Raw genomic sequence first — 19,463 nt, forward strand, 5'->3', positions numbered from 1 at the left:
TGAGCCGGGTCTTAAGGAGATAATATTCCCAACTATAGAAAGATCCGTGTGGAATCTGCTTTACATGTGGCTTCACAAAGAAATGGCAGGAGTCACAGGTTTCAGTTCAGCGACAACAGGGCAAGTGAGGAGCACTCGGCACAGACGGAGCTCGGAGAGTTATAATCTCAGTTCACCTGCACTGATCTGAATGATTTGGTAAAAAGAATATTGCAAATGATATAATACTGGTTTATAAAAATCTAAACTCCTGGTCCTGTGCTCATTTTCCTTCCACAAAAAATATTTTTAAAAACAACCAGACTTAAATCAGTAAGTATAAACACTGTCTATGGTCTGCCTCATAATTCTGTGGTTAAATAAGTTTAAAATGACCTTATCTATGATTTTGATTAATAATTCCATTTATGTTAAAAAACAAAATGGAATGGCCATTTACTTGCAACATCCCAACAACCGAAATCAAATCACTGGCTGTATGAAGTGGTCCTTAAGTGTGAATCCCCTGCTCAAAATTAATTCTCCATTTGAATGTGATGCACACAAAGGGGTGTGGTATAACATCTTCCATTTTAAGATACCTCCAAGTATCTCTGAAAGGCCTTACGCTAAGCAGATCGCATCCTGTCATTTTTCTCCACAAAGCAACAGCTCCCGTACTCACGTTGTGTGTGTCATCATCCAAACTGGAAGGGGATGACCTCCCCTTCGCCTTCTCCTCTCACCAGTCACCCAGTGGAGCAGGTTCTACCTTCTCAGTCCTAAACGTCCCTCAAATCCATCCTTTCCTCCCGTCACTCTCTTGGTTCAGCTGCCCACTGCCGACCCCATAAGATCCGCAGTGGAGTCCTCACTGGTCTCCCTAGCCCTCTATTCTCTCCTTGTGTCTATTTTCCACACAGCTGTGTAAAAGGCAGCTGGGAACATGTCAGTTCCCTAGTACAAGTGTTCCACGGGCTCTTCATCTCAGGACTAAGGTCAAGAGTCTGACGGAGAAAGCCCTCACCAACTGGCCCTGCCCATGCCTACAACTATATGCTCGCCCTCCCCTGCCTTAAACTTTGCATTGTAGCAATTGCCAAACCCTGGGAGAACACTGCACGCTGCACACACGCTATGCTGCTTCAAAGCACACACCCTGTGCTTTTCCTGTGGCCCCTCTGCCTGGAGTACCTGCCCTTCACCTCATGCCTACCCATCCCCCTTAAGACCCAGATGGGGGGTTCACCTTCCAGAGAGTCTAACTCATCTCCTGCAAAGAGGAGGCAGGTCCTCCATGAGTCTTTATTTTTTATGAATGTTTCTATTCTATCTTAGTAAGTTTTAGAATCATAACTTCCCATGTGTCTGTATTATCTCTGCATATTTCTGCTGTTCTGTTACTACACTGTCTCACATTCATGTGTAAGCTCTCTTACTACGTATGTATATCACATCATTCCCTTACCCTCTTTGTCTTATTTGCTTCTTATTTGTCTTTTTATCCTCAGAAACTGGCATAGTGTCTGGCAATCAATAAATGTTTCATGAATGAATGAATGAATGAATGAATGAATGAATGAATGGTTTTCAGAAAATCTTATTCTATCCTTAGCAAGTTCACTTGGTAGCAAAAATGGCTAGACTTGGTGGGGAGAGGGGAGCTGTACCATAGAAATTTAAAAGCTAAAGGGACTTTTGGAATATCTTTAGTCTCATCTGTAAAATAGAAAATTTAGGTCCAAAGAGGTAAAGTGATTTGTCCAAGGAGACACACTATTAAGATGGGTAGTTTCATAGAAAACAAATACTTTGAGGTATTCTACCAATATAAGAGGATGAATAAATACACAAATAAATAAACAGCTGTGAAGCCATACCTGTAATGTCCTCCCCTTAGAGATTCAGAGTTCACACCAGTGTACTGAACTCCCAAAGCAGTCCTGTACTAAAGAAATCAGGTCAACTATGGTCTCAAGTTCTGTATTTCCCCAACTTTCTTGGTCACAAAATACTTTTTATGAAATGTTAATGTAGGACGTTGGGTGGTTCTTTGAAAAAAGTACATTTGACAAGTTCAGTTTTCACAATTTGGATGTAGGTAAAAGAATTAATGTTGAACCCATTTTGAAAGCTCATGACCATTCTGGGATTAGAGGATAAACAAGGCAAGAGACTGGCCCATGACCATCCCTGCCAACAAGGGGAATGGGGCATCAGGGAGGGTTTGAGTCCAAGCATTGTCCCCATGGCTCAGGGGATTTGGGCAACGCACTCATCCTTACTCTTATTTCCTTATTTATAAAATTGGGATAATACTGACCACACAGTTTATGTGGTGAGGTTTAAATGAGTTAATACAATGAAGCTGGCATGTAGTCATGACTTAGTAAATGCTACCTTCTGACCCACTTCATTTATACAGATATTGGCCAATGGGGTGTCAGAATTCGTTTGAAGGTGTCAGAAGGTTTAATTAGTTAAGTCTGCTCAGATGTCAAACGACTCTAAATCCAATAATCTCCCTCCCAGCTTTCTTTAATCTTCTGAAGGCCAAAAGAAGAATATCTAAAAAAGAGTCTTATCTAAATTCTTATAAAATCTTTTCTAGATCTCATTCTAATATGCTACTGCTTGCACTTACTGAATTCAACTACACTAAGTTGTCGATTCTCTCTCTCTTCCCTTTATTCACTCTTTAAAACTACCAAAGCCTTTTGGAAAGGGACTTTTTAATTTTCCAGAGATAATCTCTTACATGTATATATAGCATTTATAGAGTTTCATATGTAAGATTCCCATTTGAGGCAGCAAATTCAGCAGCCCATGCAATATGCTCTATGACTATGTTCATGCATGCAGATATCTTCAAAAACACCAACTTTTTTATGGTTCGTTCTTTATACAAAACTATGAGTCTAATTACACATAACCAAAGTCATATTCCTTGACTCACTGGTTGTTCCAAAGCTGAAATGGAAAAATCGCAAGATCACAGCCTGAAAAAGACTAAAAACTAGTTCATAATATACTAAGCCTTTGGAAAACCAGACTGAGTTTAAAAGCCCTGAGAATCAACTGTACACCCCCTAGAGACTTGAGGTGCCTCTTTTATATGAAGCCTGGCCACTCAGGAAGAATTTATATACTGACAGTATTTTAGTGACCTTGGACAATTGATAGGATCTGGCCCATGATCATTGTTATTTGTTAAATGACAACTTACTCTATTCCAAAGAAAATAGGAGAGAGGAAGCAGGGCACACATGAGAGCTCACGCTCCAGACGACAGGCCATCAAATGCCTGCTGAAAGGACTTTGGGGAGTAGAGAATTTTTCCTCCCTTCTCATTTCCTTTCAGGAAAACCTTTCAGTGGGGCACAGTCATTCTATAGAAGAAATGCAATCTCAAGAAAGTGTTCTGGAAGCTGAGTAGTCAAGTCCCGAGCCAAAGGGCAGCGAGCAGGCACAAAAGGGGCCCTCGGCAGGCAGGCGCAGGAAAGCATGGTCGCGGCCCAGGAGGCACTCTCCACCAGGGCGACCCTTGCTCACCATGGCAAACGGAAACCTCATACCCATTACTGCTTGTTCCTCTTGACTGTGCATTAACCTCCCCTTTTGATTCATTCTGTGCCCTCTTGCAACATACGGAACTGTAGTCTGACACGGCCAAGATCAGCAGCGTGTTTTGTCTGAAGGGCAGTCGGTGCTTGAGAGACCAGTAGCAGAGAAAAAGAAATGGGGAATGAAGAAAAACAAAGAGGAGAGAAATAGAGAAATACAGGGATATGCAGGGCTTGGGGAAGGGTAGACTCCTGGCCATGTCCCAGAGATCTCAGGGACTGTACCCTGTCCGAAGACACAAAGCCCCCAAGTAGAGCCACTGTTTGGGCTCTTAGCGTAGGAGGAGGTCTCCAATCTACACTAAAGACTGGGTGACGAAAGAAGGAACCCGCATACACTACATAAGATAAGTCTTCTCTCTCTCAGCAAAATAATTGTGCGTAGAGGTCTTTCTAATTCACATGTCTAGAATTTGCACGGAAACCCTCCTCCCCCCAGTACAAACTTGAAACAGTTTAACCAGGACCTAAAGTGCCACACGGCAATGCAGCTGGGGTCACACTATGCCCAATTCAATTCAATTAAGGAAAATATGCACACAAATATATTTTCAGGTAACCTACTCGGTGAACTCGGCCCATCGCTTGCATGACTCTAAATTGCTGCTGAGAAAGTCAAATTAAGAAAGTTTATTCCTTCTCCACCCCACAACCAAGTGAATAACTTGATTTTTAAACAATAAGATTGTATATTAGCTTACGTCGCCATCTTATTCAACTCAGATATAATTAAACTGAACAGCTCTGCAAAATAAAATAAAACTCAGAAGACATACTATATATCATGCCCCCAACACACACACACACTTTAGAGGGGGGCCAGTCTTCTGAAGGAATGGGTTTGGATATGTCCTTTTATTGCTTTAATCCAAGGTTATAAATTCTTGTGAAGTATAAATCTACTTTTCTTGCTTCAAAAATATTTCATCATTCTATATGTAGTCAATATCATAAAGTTTTGCAAATGTTTAAGCATTTGAATCAAATATAGTTTTTAAACTTTAATTTAGTGGCTCTTTGGTGATGGTAAGAAGCCTACAATTTCATTTTTAAAACTACTGTTATTTATTTTAATTAAATAAGTAACACATGAATACATTGTCATCGTAAAAGATTACATAGTACAGATATATAGAATTAGTTATAAAATTTTCCCTTATGGAGAATTAACAGTAACTGCTTAATGTGTATTTTGTCAACAATTTTTTCCATTGTTTACCTATATATGTGCATATATACAAATGTGGGGCATATACATATATATGTGCGGCGAGTGTGGGACAAATGATAAATGGGATTAATCAATTCATTCATTCATTCATTCATTCATTCATTCATTCATTCATTCAACTGCTATTCACTGAGAGCCGACTCTGTGCCAGGAATATACTAAGTGCTAGGAACAAGACAGGGACCTTGAATTTACGTTCTAACGGAAAATTACAGGTAATAAGTTTAACAAACAAATGAAACTATAAGCATGTAGCATACAATCAGTAATCACTGCTATGATGAACAAAAGACGATAATGCATTACAGTGAATGACCAATAGTGCAGTTATATGGGAAAGCCAGCATCTCTAAGATAAATCTGAGTTGGGGTCATGCTATGTATTCTGTTTTGTGCCTGGTTTTTATCACAATATGTTTTGGAGGTCTTTCCATGTCAGTATATATGATTCTGCCTCATTCTTTTTAGCAGCCATATGGTATATATTCCCGTAATTTAGTTAGCTATTCTTCTACTGATACTAGTACTGCGTTGCATAAAAGGCAATTGCCATACTATTTCCCTGCCTTAAAACGGTCCTAGGAACAGTACGTACCTACACACAGAAAGGCCACTTAGGTGAATGGCAGTATCCTGCAGTATAAATGCGCCCACCCTCATGGAGGGGCTATGGCAAATCTGAACATGACACAGAACTCCCTAGGGCAGGGAGGGCACACGTGTGTTTACAATTTATAGACATACACAGTTTATAGCTACGGTTTTATAGCTAATAACCATAGAGTTAGCACCCCTTGACACGTCTTCCAAGACCATTTAAAGTGCCTGAATCATCTTGAAATAATTCATTAGAGAACAGCAAAGTTCACAGCGGGTAGGCACAAAAATGCTTTTCATTTTTAAATGTTTAGAAATGCATGTGTTTGGGGCACGGTTTCAAGGTGCGCACTTCAACCACAACCCCTCCAAGTCAACCAGTTCACAATTTCTTGAAAGCTTTTGGAAACTCTCCTGTTACCATAACCCAATTTTGAGAGTTAAACTAGTGAAGCACTAGACATTACCCCAAATGAAAAGACTTTTGTTTATGGCTTTTCCCTTATTACATGTAGAGGAGTATTATACAGCTTTTTCACCACTGCCCTCGATCTCTTTCTTTTCCAAGAGCCCCTCTTCTTTCTCTGTCTGTTTCATGGCTAAAGAGCAGTCTCCTCAGGATCACACTGCCCATCAGAACTCCTTGAGACCATATGTTTTAAACATCTCCTAACTCTCTTCCAATTTAACACATGATCATAAGGCTGCTTTCACTATGTCTCAGATTATTCCACACATCAGCAACTTGTTTTCCTTCCATCTGCAAAGGCTTTGTTTGCCAGGAGGCTTAATCTTAGGGTAAAATTCTCCACAGAGAAGGAAGAAGCCACATGGTGAACACTTGAAAACACTGGAATCGTTAGTCATTTTAGTTCCATGTAACGAGTCCATCATCCCTCGTTTCCCCATGTTGTCGGCCTATGTAGTTTACTAAACTTGGATTTCTCTTCCCTTGACATAGTTTTCCAAACCTCCAAAGTTTGACTGGATATGTGAAATCTCCTTTATGTTCTTTGTGGAAAGTCAGTCAGATATCTTGTCTCTAATTTTCTTGGGCGACTTTTAGCCATCTTGAATCTATATATTGGTTCTTCTGGTCCTTAGTTCAGAGACAGCTCTTAGCTAAGCGATGCCTCTAAGAGCTACCAATCTGCAGGTATGATTACTTACAATGTGCCTAGAACTGTATACATCACCATTACCATAACTACCATTTATTGAAAATATATCATGTGCCAACTTCAAGAATTTATCATTAGTTAGAGAGCCAAGACTATCATAACCATAACAAACAAAATTTACTTTTTATTTTATTCAAACAACAAACATTAATTACCTACCATGAGCCAGACGTTTTGTTACATTCTAGATAAAATGAAAATGAGCAAAACTTAGTCCTCACCTTGGAAAACATAATAGGTACAAAGTCGATTCGTAAACATACAACACGAATGGTATGAATTCCACTGACACAAATGAGCACCTCTGACTGGGGCGTTTGGGGTGAACGTCATGAAGGAGATGTCATCTGAATCGGACTTTGGGTGAAGAAGAGACCCTCGGTGGTGACAATTTGGCCACATTGGATGGACATAATGTTCTCTAAGTCAGAAGTCCAGATGCTCAACAGAGCAACAAAACAAGAGTCACTGGTCAGACTTGCAGCCAATTTAGGAAAGCAACAAGTCAAAGTCAGATTTCTGTGTAAGGAACAGAAGGCAAACACAAAGTGTGCCTTTATTTCATCAAATAGGTGAATCAAAGAGCTCTACAGATTTACTAACTCATTGGAGAACTGGATTATAAAGTTCTACTCCATGCTCTTCCCTGGGCAATATGGTGCTTATATGTAAGTGGCAAGATTGCCCTTCACCTTATGGTAGAAATGAGTATCAATAATCACCCTAAATGTAAATGGACTGAACTCACCGGGAAAAAGGCACAGAGTAGCAGATCAAAAAATAAAACCCAACCACATGCTGCCTCCAAGAGATGCATCTCAGCTACAAGGACAAATACAGACTCAAAGTGAAAGGGTGGAAAACGATATTCCAAGCAAATGGCATCCACAGAAAAGCGGCTGTAGTCATACTGATATCTGACAAAACAGACTTCAGGATAAAAAAGGCAACAAGAGACAAAGATGGACATTTCATAATGATAACGGGGACAATACAACAAGAAGACATAACACATCAATATACACGCCCCCATATATATTAGGGGCATATATATTGATAAGTGTTATGATAAGGGAGCACCAAAATACACAAAGCAACTACTAACAGAACTAAAGGAAGAAACTGACCAAAACACAATTATAGTAGGGGAACTAAATACACCATTGACAGCTATGGAAAGACCATCCAAACAGAAAAGAAAAGAAATAAAATTATTTGTAAAGTCCGATGAAAATACTAAAAACTTGGGGCAGCTGGTTAGCTCAGTTGGTTAGAGCGCGGTGCTCTTAACAATAAGGTTGCCAGTTCGATCCCCACATGGGCCACTGTGAGCTGCGCCCTCGACAACTAGATTGAAACAACTACTTGACTTGGAGCTGAGGGGTCCTGGAAAACACTTAAAAAAAACAAAAAAACAGACTGAAAAATGAAGGGGTTAGACATGTGTTCCAAATTTAGGCTGCATCCCATGGATAAATATATAGACCAACATTGCCAAAAACTGATCCACAACCCCCATCAGGAACCAACACAATAGACAATTCAAGTCCTGACACTGAGTCTCCATCAGATTCCTTGGAGTACACTATAAACTCCTGCAAAAATAACTGTGTGAAGTTTTACTTGACCCTTTAAGACTCATATTTTAGCAGAACTCTATCAACTACCTGAGTTTGCATCTCTAAGCATTAGGAACTGGAGCCCTTTGAATCATTAAGATGACAAAATAAACTGACATACAATTTTATAGACCAAGGACAGCTGGGCCTTCTGCAGGTTGCAAGTCAATACTACCACATATGGAGTCAGTATTAACTACCACCGTAGCTTCCTAACACTGACAAACAGTGCAAAGCTCACTCCTTTCCTCACCCCCTAAATTCCCTTTGTGATTGTCTTGGTTTGTTTGGTCACTGGCTCAGTGACTGAGTGTCTGCTGTCTGTCCACATAGCACCAGACACTAAGGACTCAGTCATGAGGAAGGCAGAGTTTCTGCTCTCTGAGAGCCTGCAGTGGAGTGGGCAACTTAAGACTGTCAGCGAATTTACTACCAAATGGGAAGCGCCAGAGCGGAGGTATGCACAGGGTGATCCAAGAGGAGCAGAGAAGGGACCCAAGGGCGTCAGAAGATGCTTTCCACAGCAGCTAATCCTTGAGCTCAATATTCATAACAACTGAATGCTAATCAAGTGGCCAGGTCAAGAAAGTAACATGTGCAAAATCACTGAGGCTTATGAGTGGCCGAGAGATCGGTATGGTTCACACCAAGGATACATTTAGGGATGGCGCAGGCACACGAACCGGAACGCTAGGCAGAGCCAGATCATGGAGGTCTTTGCTTGATAAAAATATAATAGCGTCTCCCCCCTGGACATCCTCTAGGTCAAGGTCATGTTCAATCTACCTAGCATACACTTTGTTATTGGCACTCACAGCAAACTTATATAAGTTGACTTGGTTGCCAGCATTTAAAAACCATGAGCTTCAACGTGAAAAATTCAGATTTGTCTTCGCTTTAAAATTCAGAAGACAACACTGTACTCAAAGTCCCAAATTTCAATTGATGGGAGCTAATGCTTCCACCTTCAGGTGGGAAACAGGCTGCTATGCTCCCGAGACAGTGCCCCTGCCGTGACTCATCCCCATCTCACTGATGCTCCGTGCCAGGCCCCTGAAGACGTCTGCATTTGTAAATCCTGCTCTGTGTCCTGTTGATTCAATCTGATACAGCTCCCTATAGTAAAGGCAAATAGACTGTAAGTATCCATGGGAATTCTTATGTTTTTAGTGGCTAGGAATAACTTAGGTGATCCCTCTAGAAGCAAGCAGGCCTACACTTAAATTATCTCAACAACACAAAATAGACCATCATGTTTCTAAATGAGTCTACATGTAGATATAATGACTAACACCCAAAGGGGAAAGAGAAAATTCAGGTAGTGTCTCTTCCAAGAACCCAACACCATTTTGCATAAAAACAAAAATTACAACATATCTAGGAATAAATATAACTGATAAGCAAGATATGTAAAGAGAAAAATCATAAAACTACCAAATGATATATAAAAGAAGACCTAAATAACTCAAAGATATTTGATATTCTTAAATGGAAACATTCATTATTAAGTTAAACCATTTTTGTATGTTAAAATATTGGCAATTTCATTTATTTCAACCTAAAAATAAACATGACGATTTCCCCCCATTGTTCTATAAATTCAGTGGAATTCCCATCAACATCCCAACAGTACTTTTTACAGAATTTGACAAGCTAAATCTGAAATGCATATTGAAGTATAAAGGGCCAAGACAATTTTGAAGAAGGGATCATGCCATACCAAATATCAAAACATCAGCAAGTAATCATAACGTGTGGGATAAATCGGTCACTGTAAACAGACAGAGTGCCTGAAAACAGAGCCATACAAACATATGGAAACAGTATCTGACAGAATTGACACCACAACTCAGTGGGAAAAGAACAGATTATTGAGTAAATGATGCTGGGATAATTGGCTATTTGTATGGTAAAAATCAGATTCTTACCTCACACCATACACATACTCCTCTCTCCCAAAAATCCAGATAGACTGAAGACCTAAATGAGAAAAGACAAAACTCTAAATAAATCTTTAAAACAGATGGATTTTTTTTTTTAATTTTTAGAATAAAGTATATAAGGGAGATGCTTTATATCAGAGTAGGAAAAGTTTTTTTAAAAAAACAAGTAACAAAAAAGCACAAAGGATAATGGAAAACATATAACTTTAAAGGCTTTTGTATTAAAATCTCACCATAAACAAAGTTTAAAAGACTTCATGGAATGGGGGAAGACTTGCAACACATTTAACCAAAAAAAGGATCAGTATCCAACAAAACATATTTTAAAAATCCTAGAATTTAGACTAACAGAAAAATGGGCAAAGGACATGAACAGATATTTCATAGGAAAAGCCTGAATGGCCACCAAAAATGTTTTCCATTTAGATGTTCCACCTAACTAGTAATCAGAGAAATATAGATTAAACCCACCGTGAGAAGCCATTTCACACCCATCATTCTGCCACTAGCTGAAACATCTGATAGAACCAAGTATCAGTAAGTATTTGGGGGAAGGAGAGCTCTTACTCATTGCTGGTTGAAGTGGAACTTGGTATATGTTGGAAGACAATTTTGTAATACTTGATGGAGTTGAAATGGGATTACCCTGTAACCCAGCACAAGGAAATGCATATAACTACTGACACATAGCTGTGTCAGACGTGCAGTGTAGCCTTCTTTGTAATGGAAAAAAATTGAAAACTACCTAACCATCCTATAGTAGAGAAGTGGATTTTTTTTAAAAGCCGTGGATTTTTTTCTACAGTGAAATATTATAAAAATGAACTCCAGCTACGTGTATCAACAAGAATATTAAAACATTGTTAAATAGGAAAAAAAGTTGAAAAAGTATACATACTGCATAATACCATTTATTTAGAATTTTTTAACCCACAAAACATTATATAGTGATACATACCTATGTAGAGAAAGCACAAAAGCATTCATGAGCATGACTCGCACCAACTTCAGGACAGAGGTACCTCTGGGAAGAGAGGGAGAAGGAAAGGATAAAGTAACTATAAATTTTATTCATATAAAAGAGGGGTCTAAAGCAAATACAGCAAAACGTTGACATCTCATTAGCTTAATGGTGGGCACATGGGTTATATTTTTTCTGTACTTTTTAAATATTTAAAATTAATCACAATGAAAAATTTAAACTACTAAAGACAGCCCTTTTTAAAAGGTGAGTTCCTTAGTAGAACAGAGCCTGTATCACGGGAATCTGGTCATAGAAAGTAAGTAGTAGCAGCAGGTTAAAGCATTAAAGAAACTAAAGCAGACAACCATGCGTAAGTATGGGCAGAAGATCTGCGGAATGGGAAAAAATAATAAGGGCAGTAACTGGCCGATTTTTGTGAGAAGGGAAATAAATAGCAAGAGAATGAGAAAGGCCACTCAGAGTCTCACTGGGCCCTATCTGATGGTGACGCATCAATGTCTGTGCCATTTGTTATGGTGCAATGTGAGGGCGAGTCAGAAAGAAAAGCTCTGCTTGTTGATTTTGGACACCCTCTCACCCCATGTCCTCTCCTCCGTGTAGTGGAAAGAGGAAACTGGGCCAGATAGTGTTAGCTCATCAGCACCCTTGGCTCTATCCTCTCACCTCCACCATTACACATCTGTCTCCGTGGGTGAAATCCAAGTCTTTTGACTTTATTTGTTCATGATGTTAGCCTTAAACTAGGATTGGAGTTCAGGTCTGCTGCCGTGGAGATGATGATGGGTAACGAGATAGCTGCCATTATAAACATTCGTTGCTCCTGACCACCCACTATCCAGCCATACTATTATGTTCTGTGATTACCACTTATACCATATATCTTATACTTTTCAAAGCTTCAATGCTTTCACTTAAATTATCTCAACTGACTTCATAGCAATACCATGAAATAGGCAAAGTAGGTATTACTCTCATTTTACAGATGGGGAAACAGCCACGAAGAGATTAAACAGTTTAGCCAAGGTTTCAGGGGGGACTCTCGTTTTCCCCCCGTTATCTGGGCTTAGAACATTGGAACGCGCTTGGCCTATCTCTGTCTATTCCTGTATCCAAAAAAGCACCAATTCCTGTAGGTTGTTTCTACAAAGTGTCTGTTTCCATTTCTTCCTTCCCACTTCCGTTCCCACCATCCAGATTTGGATCGTTCGCCATCTCTTGCCTGAATTACAACTGGTGAACTGGATGTCCACATGCCACTTTTTCCCCATTCCCATCCATCCTGCATTCTCCTTCTAGACTAAACTTCCTTTAACACTGCTTTTGTTATGTCGTTTCCCTGCTCAAAAATCTTTGCGGCCCTCTCTTTCCTTCTACAATGAATGGAGACTCCTCAGCCAGGATTCCAAAGCTCTCTGTGATCTGAGCTCACCTTTTCAACTACTCAGAACAGGTGCTTTGAAAATAAAAAATGGCTATCAAATATATGAAAGAATGTCCAAAGAAACACAGATTACAATGACAATGATTTTCATCTATCAAACAATCAAAGTTTTGTGTTTTATATTTTTTAGGTGGTACTGCTCAGTACTGGCAGGAGAGTGATAAAAAAGTCTCTTACTGTCTATTGTTTTAAGTGCTAATTGGTATGGTCTTTTTGGAAAGCAGTTTGGTGACATGAATCAAGAGCTTTTGACCTAATAAATCTGTTTCTGGAAATCTATGCTAAGGAAATAATCTGAAATATGAAAAACCTTTATGCTTGAAGATGTTAATTGCATAACTATAGTTATGAGCAATGAGCTGTAACCTAGTGCCAATCAATAGGGTACATGCACATAATAAATGATTACATTTAAAGTATATAAGAATATGGGGGAATATTTATGCTATGATATTGGGGAGGAGGTCAATATTTAAAGTTGTATAATCATTAGGAGAAATCTTACAACTTTTCACTACTGAATTGTTTACTTTCCCTCCCAGCACACTATTTCGTACCTTTTTCTCTCTATTCAAGCCTCCGAAATTCCCTCTTCTTCCTGAATTTAAACAGATGAGTACCTCTTATTTATTGGGAATATGTATCACCAAATTGTCCAATTTACCTGTCCCTTTATACTCTACTATCCCTCCTGTTAAAATGAATTAACTATCTCTAGTCCTACCCAAGGTCAGTCCGGCCACTGAATTCCACCCGCTCTCACTTCTTCCGTATTTCAGGGCTCTGCTCAGACGTCACCTCCTCAGAGAGCCTTCCCGAAAAACATCCTATCTAAAATAGCTTCCTCACCCTCCTTAACCCCTAATCTCCTTAACTTGGTTTATTTTCTTCTCAGACTTTGTTGCTACTTGAAGTTACATTATTTATTTGTAATTCTCCAAAACTATAAGCCCTTCGTAAGCAAGGATTTATTTGCCTTGCTTATTATTGTATCACCAGCATACAATAGTTTAGCAATGATAGGAGCTCAAAAATATTTATTATATGCACGAACAAACTGTGTGACAAAGTCCACTTTTAAAACACTAAAGGGAAAACATCTGGGAGGTAAGATTATAGGTTTGTTTTTTACATTTTCTTTATGCTTTCCAGTATTTCTCAAATTTTCTATATTGAATATATGTTATAATCAGGGGGAATACAAACTATTTAAACTAAGAAAGTACAGCCTAGAGTCTGGTCAGGCCCATTCTCTCACTATTCCAGAACGAGCACTCAATGAATATTCATTTCAGTGGCGGGCCCTCTGTGCCACTGAAATGAAGCCCTCCTTTGTCCCTTCACCCTGCTAATCCTTTAAACCTCAGCTCCAGGCCCACCGCCTCCATGCCACTCCCCTGAGTCTTCCTATCCTTACTTACCTCCCTCCTTGCCCCAGATTTTGCATTTAACTGGGTATGTGCCACATTTAGTCATTCTCATTCATGACTTTGTTTGCTGATGTGTGTGTCTGAGAGTGAGAGAGTGAGAGAGAGAGAGAGAGGGAGAGAGAGAGAGAGAGGGAGAGAGAGAGAGAATATGTACCTATGCGTGTTAATTCTCCTTCCTCAGCAGATACCGTGTCCTAGCCTGCCCCCCACCCCCAAGGTCTCTAGCACAGACTAATGGCAGAGGAAGCACCCAATACATACTTGGTGAGAGTACTTGGTGTTAAAGCTGCTGGGTCTCGGAGCCGGGCCCGGAGATTCCCAGGGCTCCTTCCATGACATCATACTTCCTAGTGCGACTTAAGGTCACATTTACCTCACACTCATTATGTGCCGCGCACTTGCCGTTCATTTTCCTATTATATCAGTAGGAACTGCCTTCCCATTCATTATAAGACTAAAACATAGAAAGGTTAAGCAACTTGCCTAAAGTGACAAAGCCTGAAGTGGTAAGGCCTAGATTAAAACCCAGCCCAAGCTCTCTTCCACCGTGACAAACGAAACATGCTTCCCCTTGGCCCATAGGCCACCAATGGGCTTTCCGTCAACTGCATGCTCTTGGTGAAGTTGCTTCACTTGCCAACTGTTTCCATGTTGATAACATGGAGACCACAATACCTCACAGGTGGTTCTGGACGCAAGGTCGGAAGCGCCCCGCGTAGCACCCAGCACCAGCAGGCACTGAGGAAATGGCAGTTACTATCACTAGAGACGCTACCTCCTTGGTATTTTAAAGTTGGGTATCGCAGCCCCATCGCATTTCTTTCGCACAGTGAATGGCCTTGGTCAGAGCTCTGCTGGGTGGTGAAGGTGCTGTTAAAAAGCCTGGACCAGAGAAAACAAATAAGCAGCCCAGCCAGGTTAGCCAGGGCTCAGGTTTCCTAGTCTGAATGCATAATGATAGGAAGAGGGTTGTGTTACAGAAACGGCTGCTTTTGTTTGTTATCCAGACCCGCTAATGTAAACATCTCTCGCTCCTCAGGAATTATTTTAGGACCAGGAAGCAGCACGCTGTTTATTGAAAGAGTCACAGAAGAGGACGAAGGCGTCTATCGCTGCAGAGCCACCAACCAGAAGGGGTCTGTGGAAAGCTCCGCGTACCTCACCGTGCAAGGTAAACAGCTGCTTCAGAAGCAACCAGAAACTCTTCAGACATCTACTTCCCTGTTTGTTTAACTTTTCACCTCCCAGTCTCCCACTGCTCCTCCAGTCCGTGCCTTGCCCTGACCTCCTGCCCCTTCCTTCCCCTGCCCCCTCCCCCCCCCCCCAAGGGCCTGTCTGGTTCCACCCAGCGAGGCAAAAGGTGAAGACACTGGCTTGAGAGCTGCCATCCGAACAGTCTCCGTGGGGGGAGGGGTTCCCAGAAGAGAGGAAAGCCAGCTGCTGCCAGCGTGATGACACTGACCCACAGAGAATGACCCGAGTGGCCACACCTGTGAGAAATACAAGGAGCAAGACGATGGGTGTAGATGGGGGGAAAATCCACACACTGGAAATTGTGCATTCTTTTTTCCATTTCCAATTCCCATGAGTTAGATATAGCTTCCAAATGTTTTCATAAGCTGGTTTTTAACATGAAGTACACTGCAAAATATTATCAGAGAGAAGCAACACATAATAAACAGACCACATTTGAGAAAAATATTCCAAATGCTTCCTCTTTATAAAGGCTTCAGATAGTTTGTTGAGCAGCAAAATCCAAAGAGGCCTAGTCCTACCCTGGGCTGCGCCCATGTGGCTTCCATTTAGAAAATAGTTTAGACCACAATTTCAATTCTCTAAAGCCAAGAATCACCCAAAACATAACATTTATAGCATCGTAAAATATCAAATTGACACCTCTTAGATGTAAATGTCCACAGCACATTGAGGTTTTACATGAAAAGATGGAATTTGTTCAGTAGGCTGTTTCCAAACACTCCACAGTAGACTTCAGAATATGTAAGTATTTCTGGGGGAGGAAGTAGGGAGAAGGCGCTATATATTAATACATCAGCTCTTCTGCCCTGGGAACGTACATGGCTTAAAGATCCTAACTCTGAGAATTCAGACTCCTTACAAACAAAACTCCATTCCCTTTCTTTCACAGGGAGATGATTTTGGAGCGTCTCCTGAAAAATCTGAAAGTACTCCACCACAAATTTACACTTGCAGCAAAAGTGGAGGGTGGCATCCCCACATACTTTCAGTCATGGTCCTATTTGTCTCCCAAATAATCCTTGTTTTAAAGTATGGTTTCAACTCTTCTGCTTACACAGGGAGAAAACCATTTATTAAGCATGACTCTCTCTTTAACACCTCCTTCTTCAAAGGACTGTTAATTTATCCCTTAACAAGGACTCCAGATGTGACCCTGTGGAGTAGCTGCACCAGGCCAGGGAGGGGCTTCCCTGTGAGAGAGGAGCAGCTGCAGAGAGCACGCAGGGCTCCTTCATCCTCAGTCCAGAACGTATTTCCCCCGTATCCTCACAACAACCCTGAGCGACAGAGCAGTTCTTATGAAACTCAGAGAGGAAAGAAACCACTGACCTAAGCCCCACAGCCAGGTAATGGCAGCCCTGCGACAACACGCCAACCACGCATGGCTGCCTCCCCTTGCCACGTGTCTGTGCCCACTCCTCTCCACTGGGGGATGTGAGCTGGCAATGACTGCGAGTCTTTTGTCCAGGCTCCCTCCTGTTTCATCCACATCCTCCTTACCCCCTAACACCAGTTTGGATGGTCCTGCCCAGTGATATCCTCCAGGATAAACAGCTAAGTCACACACTCAGTCTCCTCTCTCCCACACCATGGCTCCTGGGTCTTCAGTGAGTACTCACCTCAGTCTGCACTGTATGATTATTTAGTCATTGATACGCTTCTCCTCTCTAATGAACTGTAACTTTTTGAGGCAGGCATTGTGTGTGACATCTCTTTGTGTCCCATCCCCATGCCCAGCACTTAGCAGGAGGATGGTATTGATTTAGCACCTTTACGTGCAGGGACTGCGGCCACTTGGCATATGCATCCCAGGAACTCGCTGAGAATCCACAGACATAAGCGGCATTATTTTCAGACTATAGATGGGAAGATGGAGGTTAAATTCCTTGCCCCAAGTCACACCACAAACAGGTGGTGAGGCTGAGACTCAAGTGCATGTCTTTGGAAACTGCAGGTGTCCATGTTTCCTCCATTCGTCTCCCCACTAGGTGGCTCGGAACCCGTGTGCGAGAACTTACCCTAAAACTGAGCTTCTGGACTCTCCCTACCTCTTCTGGGTTTCCTGCACTGATTTCTTTTCCCAACAATGTGATGCTTTTCTGAAAAGTCAGACAACGTTGAGTACACTGCTGTCACTAAGTTTTGAAAGCTTCTATGAGCCTGTATCATCTGCTCTTGAGGAACGGGGAGGTCATTTTCACTTGAATTGTCCATATCAGCTGCCAGTGCAGATGTTCTCATCCATACCATCTCGCAACAGCACTTCCTGTCCTCCCAAACAGCCTACTTTCCTCCGATCCACTCCCAAATCAAGTGATTTTAAATGACCCGCCTTACGACATTACCTCCGCTTCCTGGTCCCCTCATCCATCCCTTGCCCTTCCCGCACGCCCCAGCACCCCGGCTGTGCTGCACTACGTGTGGCTCCCTGAACACACAGAGCTTGTCCTAGTCTTCTGCCTCGACACATCATTTTCCCCACTTGTGCTCCCCCCAGATAATCCCATCAGCCTTTCAAGTTCACTGTCCCTACACCTGATCTCCTGTCCCACCGTCACTTCCCCTCTGTGCTCCATGACACTTGACATGTATTTTTAATGCAATGCGTATCCTTGCTCATGACTCACTTTCCTCCCCAGAGGCACTTGATAAATGTTTGTTGGACTCATCTATGTAGAAAACCACACGGAGTGTCTGAAAAAGGAAACACATCGATATATTGTTTAGAGCAATAGAGATAAGCCAAGTTCAATTCGTTATTCATGTAACAACTTATTTCGCTGCCCAGGACTTCGCAGGATGTGGAAGCGTAAGCACGATCCCTAACCTCGGTGGGCTTTGCAGACCTAGTTGGAAGAGTCTCAGGTGTGCATGAAACAATTAGAACCAGGTCAAGAAACTTTCTGAGCTCCTCCTAAGGGTAAAGTAGAAACACTAGTTTATATAAAACAGACTACACAATGCTAATAAGGGCTAAAGAAGTTCGTAGAGGCAAAAAGGATCCAGAGGGCTACTTGATCTCTAGTGGAGGCTTTGGAGGATGCTGGATTGGTGAGGTGAACGAGGCAGGAAGAAGACAGCAATGTATGAGGCAACTCTGGACCTTCTACAGTGATATCTTCCTTGGCAATAACAAAGTCTAAATAATTCTAAATATTTCCTACTGGCTAGTCCACAGAGTTTTCTGAGGAATTTGTACTTTTGATTCATGACCTTTTTTCCCTCATGTGGCATTAATTTTCAGTATCACTTAGAAAAATGGTATAGTTTGCAACGTGGCTACAGAAGGAGATTACATGTATATATATATAATCTCCTTCTTTTTAGCCATTATTATCCCCAACTCCCATGCTTTTTGAGTTCTTGTGTCTGCAATTCATAATTTTTCTGCCTTCTCCCTTGTAATTTTGTTCTTGTAATTCTGTTCTGCTTTCAGAGTAATGGATGTATCCAACCTCTTTGCTTAAAAATTGTGGTTGGCTGCAGAAACAGATGACCTGATCTGAAATCATCAAACCACACCTGAAATATTGTACCCATTTGTAAGAGAAGCATAAATAAATGGAGCCACAGTCCTAATAGGGTAATGATAAAATAGTGCAAGGAAATAAGGATGTTTCATGTAAAAAAGAGACAACTGGGGCTGAACAGTTGCTTTCTTCAAATATTTAAGGAACTTTCAGACTGAGGAAGACACTTAACTCATTCTTTGACCCACCAGGAAGGACAGAACCAAGAAAGGGAGACGGTGGTGAAGTTTCCAGGAGGCAGATTTCAGGTCCATTTAACAGTATTTGGAGAAGGGAAAGTTTTTGGAAGTTGATGTTATGTGGATCTTACGAGTTAGATGAGATCTTGAAGAAAGCACTTCGGGCTCAATAAATACAACTTTGGTCCTCGGGTGCTGTTCAGTTGAATGCAGTACCTGCTTAGTCATTTTATCACTGAAATGAGAGTCTTGCCCTAGAGTCTAAAGCACTGCTCTCCTCACTCTGGTGGCTGTGAAAGTTTCCCTGGCTTTAGTCTGATTTCCTAATCTATGCAGATAGACCCTTCCCACTGACCTATCTTGTCAGGTTGAGTTTAGGAAATGAAACCAGGCAAGTGAGTTGTGTCTGTGGCTGTGTTTAACAGATTTGAAAAGGTTCATGTATTAGCCAGGAAGGAAACTGTCTGC

The 19,463-nt window shown here is 41.2% G+C and overlaps 1 protein-coding gene across 1 annotated transcript in view; it reads left to right on the forward strand.

Moving 5' to 3' along the window:
• Nucleotides 1-19,463, forward strand: part of FLT1 (fms related receptor tyrosine kinase 1) — a 159,936-nt gene that overhangs the window by 95,198 nt on the left and 45,275 nt on the right. Inside the window, exon 15 of the mRNA XM_019736494.3 lies at nt 15,069-15,200. Within this exon, the coding sequence (XP_019592053.2) occupies nt 15,069-15,200 (132 nt within the window). The remainder of the gene's footprint in view (nt 1-15,068; nt 15,201-19,463) is intronic.

Source organism: Rhinolophus sinicus, chromosome 16 (assembly GCF_057876585.1).
Source record: "Rhinolophus sinicus isolate RSI-liver-muscle chromosome 16, RSI-T2T, whole genome shotgun sequence".
In the NCBI taxonomy this organism is placed as follows: domain Eukaryota; kingdom Metazoa; phylum Chordata; class Mammalia; order Chiroptera; family Rhinolophidae; genus Rhinolophus; species Rhinolophus sinicus.